Below are 16,453 nucleotides of genomic sequence, written 5' to 3' on the forward strand. Positions count from 1 at the left end.
TCAGGGGAGTGAATTGATTAGGTGTGCACTCACCTCTTAATATAGGAAACATTACTTTCTTGTTCTGTTTTGTTAATTATTTCAACATTAAAAAAAGTCCCTCATAACCATACATTTTAAAAAAATTTTTTCTGGTCACAGATGGACACAATGTCTTTATTTTACCTATGAGCTACAACTCTAGCCTCCATACCTAGACTTTTTACTGTATTATATTTGTATTCCTAAATAAAAATTCATTAAATTCACTGGCCCTACACAGCTATTTCAAAAGAATAAATAAATAAGAGCACTGTAAAACACCAACAGAATTCCCCAAGAAATGTCTAACAACAGCAGTAAACAACTCAGATTTTCACAGTATGTGCAGTATTCACTTGGCATCAGCAGATGGCGTAAGGTGTCACTTACTGCCAGGGCTGTCAGGAGCAGAGATGAAGTTACTTAAAATCTCTGTAGCGTCAGGGGAGGAGTAGTGTCAGCTCCCAAACACGCTATTTATATTCCTGCATCATGTGACCTGTCGCAAATGTTTCACCCTGGCTTACTTTTTCCACTCATATAATACGATTTTCTCATTACTAAGTTTGTTTTACACTTAAGAAATTTTAATAGGATTTATAACATCTAGAGTTTTCTTTTAGAAGTGTTTGTATAGTCTTTCTAACCTCTAACTAGCACACAGAGAGAACTTCAAACTTCAAGGCTAATGGTATTTTTATTTCTTACTGGTTAGAGGCCAAAGCTTCCTAACAGTGTATATACAGAAATGTCTGGTAACCATCTTTTGTCTCAGAAGATATGATTTCAATATTCTTTCCAAATACTGGGTAACATACTAAAGCAACAAGCTTAGAGAAATACGCTTTCTTGCTTACTTATGAAATGGAAGACTAATCAGATCTCCAAAATCTTATGACTTTTTTTGTGTGTTGTTTCTATGCTATGCTTAGCAATCAGACTGTGGTCAGCGTCTCTGGTCCTTTTCCCTACTGAGGTTAGTGATGGACCTTTGAAGCCAGGGCTGGGACTGGGCACCAGGGTCACCCACCTCCATTCTGCCTTGTGGTGCAGGAACGAATTACACTGGTCAGGAAGGCTGGTGTCATTGGACATGGACTCCAAAATAGAAATGATTTGCTTGAAGGATGGCCGTTTCTGAAGAAGAGAAGAAAAGCAATCAATTGTGGACACTTAAGAAGGGAGATCTTCAAGAGAAAAATGTAGTAATAAGCTCAACCTACTGTAACTAAAAGAAATGATGCAGTGTTCTGGTTTATTTTACAACCATCACATTGCTCTGGTTTAGGGAACTGTGTTCTCTATTTTCAACTAACAATTTTTGTTTTTGGTACCAAGGATTGAACCCAGTCGTGCTCAACCACTGAGCCACATACCCAGCCCTTTTCATTGTGCTCTTGCTCAATTGCTGAGGGCCTCACTAAGTGGCTGAAGCTGGCTTTGAACTGGAAATCCTCCTGCCTCCAGCCTCCCCGAGTCACTGGGATCACAGGTGTGCACCACCATGCCTGGCCCAATCAACTATTTATAAGAAATAGATTTAGACGTTATTTTTATATCATGTGGCCTAAAACTGGGGTAATTAGTAGTTTTTCTCTAGGCAAAAAGAGTGCTAATTCTCTCTGAAATGATTAAGGTCCCTAAAAGGAAAAAGTTAAGTCATGTAAATATTTATGTGATAAAGCTAGTAAAACATTACTAGCATCATGGGCATGCTAGTCACTGTGAAATCCTTTTGACTTTTTCATATGTTTGAAAGATTTTATGTAAAATGATGGGGAAAAATCTACCAATCAATCCATCTGAACTAATAAAATTTCCCAAATCAGTTGGTTGGGAAGAAACCCCAATTTTAAAGCTATCTTGATGTCATTGCTCTCAATGTATATTTCACATTAGAACCAGCTTTAGTGCTGGGACAATGGAAGATCCTGTTCAGCAGAAACTGAAAAGGCAGTGGTTAAGTGTACTTCTTCAATGAGCAGTAACTACACTAGTCTTTCTCTTTAGACTCTAGCCAAGGTTGAAACAAAAGGTTAAAACAAAAATGGAGAAAGATAATAAAAGGATGATGCATATTCTCTCTTCATCAGGCTTCATAATTATACCATTTCTGAACAAATTACAGTTGCAGCAATTAAAACATGCATTTTAATTTAGGAGCATAAAAACAAGAAGGAACAATGTTGAGGTGGCTTGCTCTTGGGACTTGAATGCTTCCTACATTATGAAGAAAAGTTTTTTTTTGTTTTTTCATTTCTCAGAAATATAAAACTGGAATATTTATTGAGTTCCACTGATATTGTTCTCTTTTAAAGGCACATGTGTGAGTTATGTTTTAAGAGAGTGTAGTAGCTAAATGTTACTGGTGTACATTAAGCCTTCTAATAAAGAAGAAAATGCCTTAAGTAGGAAACTTGAGAAATATTGTTTGTCTTCTTTACCTTTGTTCCTACTCTAATTTCTCCTACCATGTGTCATGTTTTAAAAGAAAAAAAATGTTTCATTTGCACAGGAATTAATTATATAATAAATACAGGATTTTCATTTTAGAAGGAAAAGAAGGAGGAGAAGCTAATGGATTTTTAAAGAAAAACATGTCTCCCTATATTTAATTATTCTAAGGTGATGCTCTTTTGTAGTTGGATGACAAGCATTCCTAGAAAAATCTTAATTCTATAGCTAGCATTTACTCTCAGACAGAAATGATTAATGCGAACATTCAAAATGTAGCACAGCCAGGTGTGGTGGCATGTGCCTGCAGTCCCAGCTACTGATGAGGCTGAGGCAGGAGGATCACTGGAGACTACCCTGGGTAACACAGTGAGACCCTGTCTCAAAAAAGAAAAAAATAAATAAAATGAAGAAGAAGAAAGAAAAATGCAACAACAGTATAGAATTTTATGGTAATATCTTTGAATGTTCTGTTTACACAATAAAACATTTGATATAGGTTCTCATGGACATTCCTTTGAGGGGGCTTAAGTGCCTTTTAGGTATTATGCAGATTTGGTTTACTTTACAATACCACATCTAGGAATATTTATTAAACATCTACATTTATTTTTTCTGTGTTTGTTATCTCCATTTTATAGATAAGGAGAACTAGTCTCAGAAAAGTCTGAACTGCCCAGCATCACACAGGAGGCAATGTACACAACCTGGAGTCATGCTCTTAACCCCTTCACACCTTTTATTACAGAAGGACGAGGTATTCTTACTAAACTTATGGCTTTAGCTATTCTTTTTCCTTATTTAAAAATGTTCTTTTAAGACTTAAATTGATATTCATTAATTCTTTCTTCTATAAAATATTTTAAGCACCTGTCATGAACCATTAGAGTGACCCAACATTTACTTAATACAAGCTTTCTTTTATACACATCTCTCCTCATTACAAAAGAACATCAGTCCTAGAGGTGGGGTGAATATTTCAACCTAGGTGTTGATACTCTAAAAATCTAGGACTAGAAAAAAAGAAAATACCAATTATGGCTCTCCATATATGCACAGGACTGGCACCAACTCCTGGTTGAACTGCTACATATTTCTAGCCAGAGAACTAAAATCTACCTTCCAGAAAATCTACTGTGGTCCAGCTTCTTCAGGCAACAACAAATTGGACATCTATGTACTAAATTGATGTAAAGTGCTCTTAGGAAATACAGAAGAATTAGTGTTCTATTCCATCATAGAGCTTGCAATGCATTTAGGAAGGAAAAAGATATTTTAAAAAATAGCACAGTTCAAGTAGGGCAGTGGTCCAGACTGTGGTTTGGAACAGGAGGCTAGACTAAGCCTGGGCTGGAGACAACAGAGTAGTCAGGGAAGGCTCCATAGTGAAGTATCAGGGAGAGAGACAGAAGGAAGAGAGCATGCTCAGGAAATGAACGTACACAAGGTGATCTGGAGGAGATGAACAATGATTGGGTGGCAATGTGGGCTGCAACCTCTATGCAATCAAACCCCTCATAGTGGGCATGGAATAGTTGGATCAGAATGTCATGAAAGGAAGTAATCCAGACTTTGGGGTACCAGAAGATCTCAGAAATTACTGTCTCCCAAATTAAGAAGTGAGTTACAACTCCAACAGAGAACCTGTGGAATGTAGCCTTTGAATCACCTCTTTAAAAGCCCCCTGTTCCTGCTGAAGGGAAGAATCACAGCCTTTGGGACAGAGTCCCTTGTGTTTCTCCTTTGCTAGCAAAGCAATAAACCTCTTTTTCCTTTTTCTCAAAAAAAAAAAAAAAAGAAAGAAAAAGAAAAGAAAGAAAAAGAAAAAAAAAAAGAGATGTCATGAATTGAGAAAATAAAAAATCAATCTTAAACTCTCTTTATACTTCACATGGCTAAACACTAAATTCTTCTAAATTCTTTAGTTCCCAAAGAAGGGTCAACTAACTTCATGTTAAAGTCATGTCAACTTCATGGCTTCAATGTTGGGCCTAATGTCCTTGTTGTATGAAGTTTTTATACTATGATTTAATTAATGAGCAATAAATATATGTTCTTAGAATTTTGATTAATATAGTGCCAAGTTTTCAATTAAGAAATTACAAACTTGCTTTGCATACTGAAATATAATTACAATTATACAGATGTATATGCATTAATCTAAGTTAATACAAATAATTTCAGGCAAAATTTCTGTTGAAGTAGTAGAAAAAATACTACCAAAATCACTGTATATATTACAATGGTTAATAGAAGGAGTAGGGTAAGGGTAATATACCATGTTTTAAGCAAGCTTACAAATATCTTCTGGATTAGTTGCAAAGCGTAGGCTTTTCTCTTAATGTTTAAAAATACCCACATTTTGTAAAATCATGCACAAAAATAATAGGACCTAAACAGGGGTAGGGAAGACCATTGAAAACCCATGCAATTTTGTCATTGAGTACTAATAAAATAATTGTTCCAAATAAAAATACTAATACAGCTTAAAAACATGTTAAAATCTTTAATAAAATAATACTGAGTAAATATAGGACTCAATTTGGAAAAAAATATAGGCAAAATAAATTTGAAGAATAGGACTGACAGCAAAGATTGAAGCTGCTGGACACCAGGGCAAAGGCAAATGCTCGTGGCTGGGGAGAACCAGCAACAAGACTTCCACACCAGGCCAAGCAGGACCATATGGAGTGAAAGCGCCCCACAGCACCAGGCTGCCTCACAGGCTGCATTATTGTACTTCGCTCTCAGTGTGGAACAATGTGCTGGAAAACATTCTGCATGAATCAACATAAATTCTGTGTTACACTAACAGTCTGATACACACCAATAGTTTCTGAGCTACTCACAACTAAAGATGTATGTTGTAGAAGAACAGACTATGTGTTGTGATCACTCATGCTTCCTGGATGTCAGAACAGAACTGGGTTTAAATTAGGAAAGAATTCACTTTTTAGTCTTTCTTTTTAGGCCTCTATTTCAAAAGTCAGAAATAACCCTATTTCTATGAAAAATGGCACCAATGTGAACCTGAAGATTTCTGTTCCTTCCTTGAGTTTAACTGCTCTCTTATTCCAATGTTTAATTGGTGAGAGTCTTATTTTTTAACTTTCTTATGAAAAATTCCAAACATACACAAAAGTAGAGAAAACAATGTAATGAACCTCCATGTCCTATCGCTGAGCTTTGGAAATTATTAGGGCAATCTGGTTTAATCCATATTGGCATCCATTAGCCTTCACCTCATTTTGAAGTAAATCCAATACTGGCCTACCACTTTATCTGTAAATATTTCCATATGTATGTGAGAATCTTTTAAATGATCTTTGCAGGAAAAGGAAACAGGCTATTCATGCTCTAATGCGATAACCACAAGAAAGGCCAAGTTTTGCAATTTCTCCAACTCTGTTGTGATAACTCAAAAACATCCCTGAAACTGGACAGGGAGAACATAACAACAGTCTCTGGAAGTGCTATTTGTGCCTGTTCTCTGGTTAGGCAGGCAACACAGCAGGGCCTCATGCCAGACTTCTGGGGTTCATGATCAGCTCCTACCATATCAGCTCAATACTAGCAGTGTGGCCTTGACTCATTATTTAACCTCTGTTTGCTTTGGTTCTTCATGTTTAAGATGAGGGTAATGACAATACCCATTTCAAAGATACATTCTAAGAAATAAGTGAGTTAATATATACAAAGTGCTTAGAACCAATGGCATATAAAATGTACTGTGATGTGTTAGCCATTTTTATAACATAGAGGTCCAATGGTTATTAAAGGTTAAAAACAAAAGAACAAAATTATTTTTACTGAATAAAGAATACCAAAGAGTACTTTTAAAAAGAGTCAATAATGAGTCTCTAGAGATCAAGATAAGCAGATGCCAACACAGGGCCTTAGCAGTCAGGCTGAGGCTCACGGGAACACCAATCCAACTTTGCTTTGTAATGGATTTTATTACTCAAATTTTAAAAACTCAAAACCAAACAAACAAGTGAAAATTCAGAATACTGAACAACCAAAAAATATACCTTGGCATCAGCTTCCCAACACTGGTGTAACAGTTCAGCAAAACTTCTGGGGCAACTGCTTGGAATGGTTAGTCTCTATAACAGAGAGAAGGAAACAAAACAAAACAAATCATAGGATTTACTCATTACAGTAAGCAAAGACTATTTGAAAGGGAGCCCTAAAAGAGCTAATTTGATAGCATAAACAAGATATGAAATCTGAAGTCTCCATGGATTAATATATGACAGGGGAGAATTTACATTCAGATTTGTATCATCTAATCTCCAAAGACTCCCACTTTTTCCTTCACAGATGAATTGTAGTGGATGGAGAAGTCAGGTTCATCAGCACAAATGCAATAAAACAGGATCAAGACTATAAGAAACTATAGTAGGAGAGGGGCAGGTTGGAACTTAGATACTAAATCTAAAACCATAGATTTAGTCTGTATTTTTATTAGCAACTTAAGAAATAATGCAAACAGGCCAGGTAACTAGGAAACCAGTTTAGTTTTGGCAAGAGGTTTACAACTCTGAAAACATCTTTGGCACAGAAAATTATAGAGATAATTTTTTAAAACTCTGCATTTTCTCATTGGAAAGTAAAACTTTATGAATGTATGACTCATAGCTTTGCTTTGGTCACACCCATCTACTGTAAGGACCCGATACAACACAACTTATCATGCAAACATCAATTCTATTCTAGCATTCTACAGTAGTGGTTGTCATAGAACATGCCAGACCATTATACTGAGAAGGTATTTTTTTTGTTTGTTTGTTTTAAAGACTGCAGAGGATGGGGCTGTAGCTCAGTGGCAGAGCACCTTGTAGTATATGCAAGATTCTAGGTTTGATCCCCAGCAGCACACCTGTAATCCTAGTGGCTTGGGAGGCTGAGGCAGGATGATCTCGAGTTCAAAGCCAGCCTCAGCAAAAACGAGGTGCTAAGCAACTCAGTGAGACCCTGTCTCTAAATAAAATACAAAATAGTGCTAGGAATGTGGCTCAGTGGTGGAGTGCCCCTGAGTTCAATCCCTGGTACTATAAATAAATAAATAAATAAGTGTTAGACCTCCTCCAATATGCCATTAAGTCCAACATGATCAAGGACTCTCTTGCAACCCACAAATTTCAAATGCCCTATGTGCATTCATGCAAACAAACAAGTAAACAATGAGATTTCTAATTTTCTGTGCCTAGAATCCAACTCTGATTTACAACATATTTACCAAATAAAACAAATCAAAGGCAGATTGATTTTTGCATTATTCATAACTTTATCAAGAGTTTGAAGACTGTCACCAAGAGCAGTGCTGCTCTTGGTACCAGAGTCATTAATATAACCCAACTCTGTGGGACTGCATTTGTAGCTATTGAATTCTATTTAGCCACAGGTGCAAGCACCTAAAATTGTCCCATTAGTTCCTCTAGTGGGGTCATGCCTGAGCATTTGTACACTGCAATATGTATTTCAGTTTCTCCTTTATATTACAACATTATACTGACTCAAAATATAATGTGTGTACATGTTGCGTTTCTCTGAATTTCCTTTCAGAGGTGTGTTGGTTGTTAATAGAGTTGTTATAAAGAGAGCTCTGGGTATGATAGAGTTGAGAACTGCTGCACTATGAAGTACTAATATTTTTCCCCAGTACTGTCTACCAAAGAAACTGTACAAACAGAAACTTCAAGCTGAACTTGGTTAGATTGGGGAAAGTTATGTGTAAAACTAGAAAAACAGTTGCCTTGGCAAGAAAGCTGAGAAGTCTATATTTGGAATTATGGATAATCTCAAAACAAAATAAAATGAAAAACAAAACAAACTTCTCCAAATTAATGGCTAAACTAAATACTTTTAAATGTCTTAACGATCTCAAATTAGAGAAAGGAGTATTAAACTGTACTATTATTTTACTATAATGTTGACTTTCATCAAGAAAAATCATGTGTTCATTTTTTAAAATATAAGATGGCTGAGAGATGGAGGCTAATAAAAACAGACTATAATTGCATTTATGCAACTGAATGTACTCCATATATAACTAAAAATAATGAGTTTTTGGAAAGGGTCAATTAATACTTTTCAATATAACCGTACCTCAACATTTTTCCATGAACTGAAATGAGAACTGGCTGATATGGATAATGATTTCTGTCATATTTTCATACTGAAAAACTTTTTTGACACAACATCTGACAAAGTACACAAAAACTCACATCATTTAAAATAATCTGACATGGTCAAATATCAGTTAAATCTAGACCAAAACACTTTATGTAAGGGATTATTTTGGTGCATTAAAAAGTACTTTAAAATAGAATCCAAAGCATGTAGGTCCTGATTATGTAACTGTGGACATTCCTAATACATTAAAACATTCTGGATTAACTAGATCTCAGCACCAGGTTTGTGGTGCTGCTTACAATGTTTTTAAATAAAGATTCACATTTAAAATTAAAATATTTCCCAATCATTCAATTAGTCATGACATTTTTAAAAGATCACATCCTTTTTTTGCACCATATTCTACATAAGATATAAAAATTACTTTTTAAGTCAAATTTTTATCTTTCAAATGTACAGTCAAGAATAGTGAATTGTTTTATGAAGATTTCTATGTTAATCAAATTGTTTTGCTTCTTAGAACAAAACACATTTTACATAAGAATCTAAATATTTATAAGTGTAGTAATTATGCTGCCAGAACATTCTGAATGCCCACTGATGGAGTTTCATGGAAATGACAACAGCAAATATACTCATCTGTTGATGAGTATATTTAAAAACTCCTTAGTAATGCCCTCTTAAAGCCAGGCCTTCCATAAGGGTTCACCGTTTACTTTTTAAGTTTAATAGGGCTTTATGCATCTAGCTTTAGTAAGATTTAATATTAGAAAAAAAAAAAGATGGTTTAAAGTCTTACATTTCATTGTTAAGGGTTTAGAAGCAAAGATCTTCAGATATATTTTTAGAAAGTACTAATTTCCTATAGATGCAAAAAGCAGTCCTAAATGGTGAGACTGAATCAGGACTCACATCTAGGTAAGAGCAATGTGCCAGTCTCAGTTCCCCGATTCTGATACTGTCCTATAGCTATGTAAGGTACCAGAGGGAAGCTGGGTGATGGGGATGATTCTTTGCAATACTTTTACAAATCCCTGTGAGTCTGTAATTATTTCAAGATAGAAAGTTAAGAAGAAAAGTAACTCTAATAACTGGATGTAGACATTACAGGTGACTAGACCACATTTAAAATTTTTCCTTGATGGTTTAAACACATCATTCTTTATTTAAATGAGATCTGTTAAAAATACAGTTACCTTTTTTCAACCCAATAACCAAAGGTACTCAGCATTAAAATAAAATAATTAGAAACTGAAAAGATTTTGTACATTATATTTCTTTAAGTCTTAATTTTGTTACTAAATGAAATCAACCTTTGGGAATTACCTTAATGCTATGTCAACAAAATTTGTTTTGTAAACAGGTACCTCCAATTTATGAGGTGAGAGGAAGATACCTTCTTGAATGACAATGAAAACTGCATTTAAACTTAATTTCCATGTTTTTGACAAATAAGTACTGTGCAGAATGAAAACAGCAGATAAGTATCCCTATAATACCAAATTTTACTTAAATTCATTAGAAAGTTGAGAGAACTCACATCACATGTGGTTTCTTTCCACTTGCTGCTATATTTAATACATACAGTATGGAGGTCTCCATGCACCACAAACTGATCATCAAAACAGACCACAGCTAAAGGGTGTGCTCCTTGGATGGAGGGAGGGCTGCATCCTCGACTGCAATGCTAAAGGGGCTCTGAAGGTCCTGCACGAGTAATTGCCAATCCTTCTCTTCATCTTTTGATATTCAATGTTTTAAAAATGCTTTAGATTAGATTTACCCCTATTCTGCCATTCTTCAGCTAAATTTTATTTTTAAAATATTAATTATTCTGTCTTACACTTATCTGGATGGTCCACTTAGCTTTAAATACCCTTTTCTCTTGGTTTATCTCAGTGCAGGTAGTGGGCAAGATCACCCCGGGTGCTCTGCTCTAGAGTCAACAGAAGGTCAATAATGCTCTTCACTTTCATTTGTAAGCCCTGAATCAAACATTGAATCATATCATTGGCAAAATAAATAGAACAGAAATAAGTAGGCTCTCATATCCTAAAAACATCGGCTGTCCGTGTGTGAGATCTTACTTAACTGCACACTGGGACTTGCCATCACATCTAATTAAAACTGAGCAGCTCCTGTGAAACAATGGGGAAGGCACACTCTTGCACACAACTCCTTTTCATTTCTTAAACAAGCAGTTCTCTCCCATCAAGTTCAGCTATCATCAACATTTCATCCATCCCCAATGAATCAGGAGGACAAATTAATAAGGTAACTCTGGATTATGTGACCTTAAAGAAGTAAACTTGGTTTCTCCTAGTCAATAGCAGCTTTTTGATTAATCCAGCTTTTCCTGCATTCACCTGGGAAGCAGATCAAGCTAATTCTTTTAAGGCATTAAAAAGGGGATCTTTTTATATATTCACTGTTTGGAAAATTATTTTATCTTAAGGCTACACTCTTACCATTGTGGAGGGCACAGATAAGATTGGAAAATGAAGAAGTTTTGTGAAATAAAGTTGTTTCACCTTGCAAAGACAACTGCATACTTCCATTACATGATCTAAGTTCTTATAATACCTTGATATTGGATGCTTCATCCTTATGCTGAGAATTTCCATGGCTCTGCGTTTCAGGCACAATTTTAAACCTTTCAAAATGTAGTTGCTCTCTTTGATATGAATGTGCCATGTTCTCTGATGTAGGCTCATAGGTCCAACTAACTGAAAGCCTCAATTTGTGGGAAGAAGAAAAGCGAGGCTGGGGACACAGCACAAACGGTGTTTACGCCACTGAAGTTCTTTTGAAATGGAAAGGCTCTGCATGAAGAAGCGAACAGTTATGCCACTGCCTCGCCAATTCCAGTGAGGAGCTCATCTTCAATGTAGTGTTCAACGTAGGTGGCAAAACTGTAATTTTTCCCTTTTTTGAAACTATTTTTTCTTCTTTTATTTTTGAAATTCTCATCTAAGCGACAGTTTCTTGTACTATAGTGACTCCTGCTGGGAGAGGTAAGTTGAAGTAGCTGAAGGTCTCTTACAGATATATCAACTCCCGGCCAGTAAAAAAGATGTCCTAAACGCAGGAGATGGAGTTAAACTGTTCCCCTACCTTGGACGCAATGGCTTCTTTCATCACTAAGAACAAACCCCTAGGTTTTACAATTGAGACTGAGAAACTAGTACAGTACTTGTACAATTTTTGATCTACAGCATCACGACGTGAAGCTGCAACAATTAGATGTAAAGGGTCCATTCATGAGGAATAACATCACTTTGACCCTTTGTGTTAGCTCCTACTGCTAATCTTTCCATAAGCGTGAACTTACTTTCAATTTGAAGAAGATGAAAAAGTCTTTTGCAAAACCCCAATACTGTTTTCTGATCTATGTACCTGAATGGAGAAACGTAGTCTTACCTCGTTTTTTTCCACTACAAGCCAAGCTACTTGTAATCCTTCCAAACCTTTAAAGGGGACCTCCCTTGTTAGCATCTCCCAGAGAACCTGGAACAAAAAGAAAACGGAATTTTATTCTTGTACTTTATATTTTTGGTATATTACTGAAACTTTACGTAATATTTAATTGTATCCAATTACCAGATACAACCAACCCCATCTGTAGAAACTTGGACAAAATATATATTGTTGCATAGGACTTCTTTCACATATTATATACTTTTAATGTTCTTTTTTTAAAATATAGAAACAAACTTAGTCAAGAAGTTAGATTATCTAGAGCCACACTTAAAATTTTATGAAATTAATGGGCCTGAGTAATTTAACTTAATCTCATGAGTTACTAGAATTTTCACCTATTCCCACAAATTAGATTTTTATGTTTTGTTACAAAAAGTTAAAATTTTTTCTACCTTCAATCTCTGCTACATTTCTCTATACAATAAAAACTAGAAATGCAACTATGTTTTTAAAAGTTCAATAATGGTCTCATTAAAAAACAAAAAACAAAAAACTTGAGCCCCTAATCCAAATCACTGGCAAACCTATCTATCCCACAATGGGAGATATATGCAAAATTATAACATTTAGATTTTGTGTTTTGAACAATTTTCTCTCAAAATGAGGCAGTCTAAAGGATCCGTTCTTAGCTACCTATAATTTACAATACCATATTCTAAAATGTAATAAACACTGTAGACACATAATAGCTGATTGTGTATATGTGAGTTTATATGTGTTTCACCTTACACAATTCTTAAGATCAGTATGGTTAATAAATCTGACCTGTATTGCCCAGAGAAAGAAAACTGGTACCAGAAATACTGTTGATTTTGGTTTCTCTAAACACTGAATAACGGAGATTTGGAAACTCAGTTATTTTCTCTGTTTAAACAAATGTACATCCAAAATTTGAGTCTACCAATATTTGTAAAGTACAAAAAACCTCAAATTTTTTATTTATTTATTTTTTAGTTTTAGGTGGATACAGTATCTTTATTTATTTTTATATGGTGCTTAGGATCGAACCCAGTGCCTCACATGTGCTAAGTGAGCACTCTACCACTTGAGCCACAACCCCAGCCCAAACAACTCAAATTTTATCAATAATAATAACTTTATCAATGTCAATGACATTATCCTCATTTTCTAGGTGAGGAAACTAGGCTTTAGAAAGTTAAGCAAACTTGCCCAAAGACACTCAGCTTTCAAGTGGCAGAGCCAGAATATGAACTTGCTCTAAAGGTCAAACTCTAATCCCAGGTAATTCTAGGGAAGGGGAATCCACAGCACTAGAGTGACATTATAGTCACGGAGCCACGGCAGCAGTGAGTGAGGAGAGCACTCAGTAGCTTAGGTTTAGATTTCCCTTGTTCAAAACACAAAATGAGAATATTCAAATGAGCATATAGATAATGGACATATGCTCTATTAGAATAAGTCCTATAAACCTTTAGCTGTATGTTCACTATTTCCTCAGCCAGTGCTCAGTCTCTTTCGAGCCACAACATGTTAAACGAATGCTGGTTAATACGAAGATAATTAGCAGGAAAATCAGGGAAATTGGCAGATGCTGCTCAAGCAAGAGAAAAAAATCCACTGAAGCCTCTTTGGGCTTTTAATCAAGTGTGTAAGGTACTTCTTTAGAAGAGCTACTGAATAATTCTATTTGAGTCACACAAGTGATTAGGAAAAGGTAAGGGGCATCCCAGAAGGGGACAATTCTAGTGGCGGCTGTAAGGAAGGAAGGGTGGGAGCCACACAGGTATGCAATCACCCCGACACTCCATCTGCACCAGGGAGGGGGGTGGGGCAGTGAATGGGCTGGCAGGAAATGAAGCCCCTCAATTCACAATTACCACTCCACTGGTGTTGGGGATGGGAAGGGAAGGATATGAAGAGCAAGTAAGTTAATGAATTTGGCATTCCTAAGGAGAATGGGAATAGGTAATCAGCCTCAAATAAATCAATTGCTCCAGATCCCAAAATGTTCAGATGAGCAGTCTTGCACCTCCTCCTTTCTTAGTTTGGCCTGCACACACCTTATATACTCATACATGTATACTCAAACGCGTTTGCACACACACACACAAACTGGATATTGCAAGGTGAAGTGCAACACCGGAGTTTGAGAAAACAATATCAGAATGCTATTTATTCTTCATTCTTTATTTTAAGATACTCTGCTGGAAATGTCCTAAATTTAATAAGATCCAACTTATACTTCTCTAAGAGCTCTAACTCTGAAAAAACAGGGCGATTTCATTTCACTCTCTCTTGGTGTCGCAGATGAGCTACCATAGCTGATGGAGGCAGGCACTTGATGGGTGTAAAACTGGCGATGGCAGAGTGAACTGCTGTGAACCACCACGCTGTGAAGCCCAGACAGGGTCTTTGGTTTGATTCTAGTATCAGCACATTTCAAGATTTCCTTTTATTAATTCTTCAGATTTGGGAAAGTACCAAAAAGCAGGTGGTATAAGATAGGATGGCTTTTTCTACACTCAATAAAATGGCATTTGGCACAAAAAACTAACTAAGCTGAGGAAGTCACTTGGAGGTCTAAAAATATATTGAATGATGCCTTAAAATACCAGTTGGGAGAATGTAGGCCAAATATTATCGTGATCTTTCACCTTAAAAATATTTTCCAACTCATTGTGTATTGGGACATCCTCACACTTCAACTGTGCTCACAGGAAAATTTCTATTTTCAGTTTACAGAACAGAAACTTGGATGAGGCTGTGGACTTCTCCTGCCTTTTCTCTTACAAACAATAAAAAGCCATTACCTGAGCCTGGCTGGTTCTGGAACAGGGCTCACAGACAAGCATGGCAGAGAGGCTGTCTCTTGAGCTACTGTTTTTAAAGCTGGTTTTGGCTGAGAAGCCTCATGAAAGCTAATCCTTTCTGCATTGTCATTAGGATGGCTTTGTTTTTAGAGGGTGGTGAGACCTTGTGTTCTCAGAAGGCTTATTCTTCCAATGCTTTTCTGAAGCTTTTTTTTTTCTTGTGGATTACACATCAAACACTTTCTGGTTTGGTCCTTCAAGAGAAGTTATCATAAGAGAGTAGAAACATGTCCTTTTATCAATGGAAAGAGAAACAATTGCCTGCCTAGCAATGTTTACCAGCTTAGAAACAAAGATCACAAGATCCATTTCTGGCACTGGGGGCACATTTGTTTTAAGGCAGTACAAGGCTAGTTAGTTTTGCCATGTGTTAAGAAATAACACAAGTTTATCAATCTGGGCAGCACTAGTATTTTTGAGAGTTATTAGGGAAATAAATCCTGGTAGAAAAAATTTAAAAACCAAGAGTAAAACTACATTGCATTTTTGAGGTTTCAATAAGGACAACTCTTCCCTATCTATCTGCGTGTGACTTGTGCAGAAGGGGGAGATTACAATCAACAGAAGAAGCTGTTAATGAACTGTGGGATGTGTTAGGCAAACAGATGCTCCTGCTAACAAATGAGTCTTGGTTATGCACCTCTTTTTTAAAATGACATCAAAAAAATTCTATATCACATTGTTTTCCTAGATAGGGATTATTTTCAAGGTTTGCAAACCACTAAAGTCTAAAACTAACATGGACCCAACCTTAACAACTGTCCTCTCCTGCTCTTTGATGTAATTTCTACTTTGAACCCATAATGCTTCCTTCATTAAAAAAAAAAAAATTGTGCAATTGTTTAAACCAAAGAGTTCTGGGAAAGCATGTGTGTACTTATTCTTTCACTAATGATGTTATTTAGAACAAACAGAATGAGAAGGAGTCGGAATTAAACAGAATCTTGAATTCTTGTTTAAAATTAAATTAGTATTTGCACATTTTTCTGAATGGAATTCTGTTGATGGGAGTTCTTTGCAGGAGGCAAACCAGTATCCGACTCAAATCTCTCTCACTTCAAGAAAGACAAATGATAGAAGCTGTTTTAAAACAGAGTCACTAAGGAGGCATTTCTGTTCCCCCCAGGTAAGGGAAGGCTCCAATATGAATGTGAATTGATACTGATACTGTCACGTGGCAGGGACTAACAGGTTCTGTGGAGTGACATCTGGCATACAAATGTCAATCGACCCAATGTTCTGCTGGCTGGAGTAAGTTAAACTACTTTAGAGAATGACTTGATAAGCATTTGTTAAATTCCTTCCTCAGTTAAACCAAATCAAACCAACCAATGGTAGGGTCAGTAAACAAGTAAATAGAAGGCCTAATCTACAAACAGATCCACTCAGGTCCTCTGGAAAGCAGAGCCCAGTTGCCTGTGTGAAAGTTTTCAATAAAACAAACTGAACACCTGCAGCTGCAGAAAGGCAGACTCAGACTGTGCTTAAGAGAAGGGGTCAAGGTTTGAAAGAGACTGTAGAGACACAGG

At 36.1% G+C, this 16,453-nt stretch overlaps 1 protein-coding gene across 4 annotated transcripts in view; it reads right to left on the reverse strand.

The window, feature by feature from the left end:
- Positions 1 to 16,453, reverse strand: part of Map3k20 (mitogen-activated protein kinase kinase kinase 20) — a 171,448-nt gene that overhangs the window by 55,381 nt on the left and 99,614 nt on the right. For all 4 annotated transcript variants that reach the window (XM_027946079.2, XM_071619067.1, XM_027946080.3 and 1 more), the window contains exons 8-10: positions 12,034 to 12,120; positions 6,507 to 6,581; positions 1,052 to 1,158 (exon numbers count right to left, since the gene is read on the reverse strand). In XM_027946079.2, coding sequence (XP_027801880.1) covers positions 1,052 to 1,158; positions 6,507 to 6,581; positions 12,034 to 12,120 — 269 coding nt within the window. The remainder of the gene's footprint in view (positions 1 to 1,051; positions 1,159 to 6,506; positions 6,582 to 12,033; positions 12,121 to 16,453) is intronic.

Source organism: Marmota flaviventris, chromosome 11 (genome assembly GCF_047511675.1).
Source record: "Marmota flaviventris isolate mMarFla1 chromosome 11, mMarFla1.hap1, whole genome shotgun sequence".
Classification (NCBI taxonomy): Eukaryota; Metazoa; Chordata; class Mammalia; order Rodentia; family Sciuridae; genus Marmota; species Marmota flaviventris.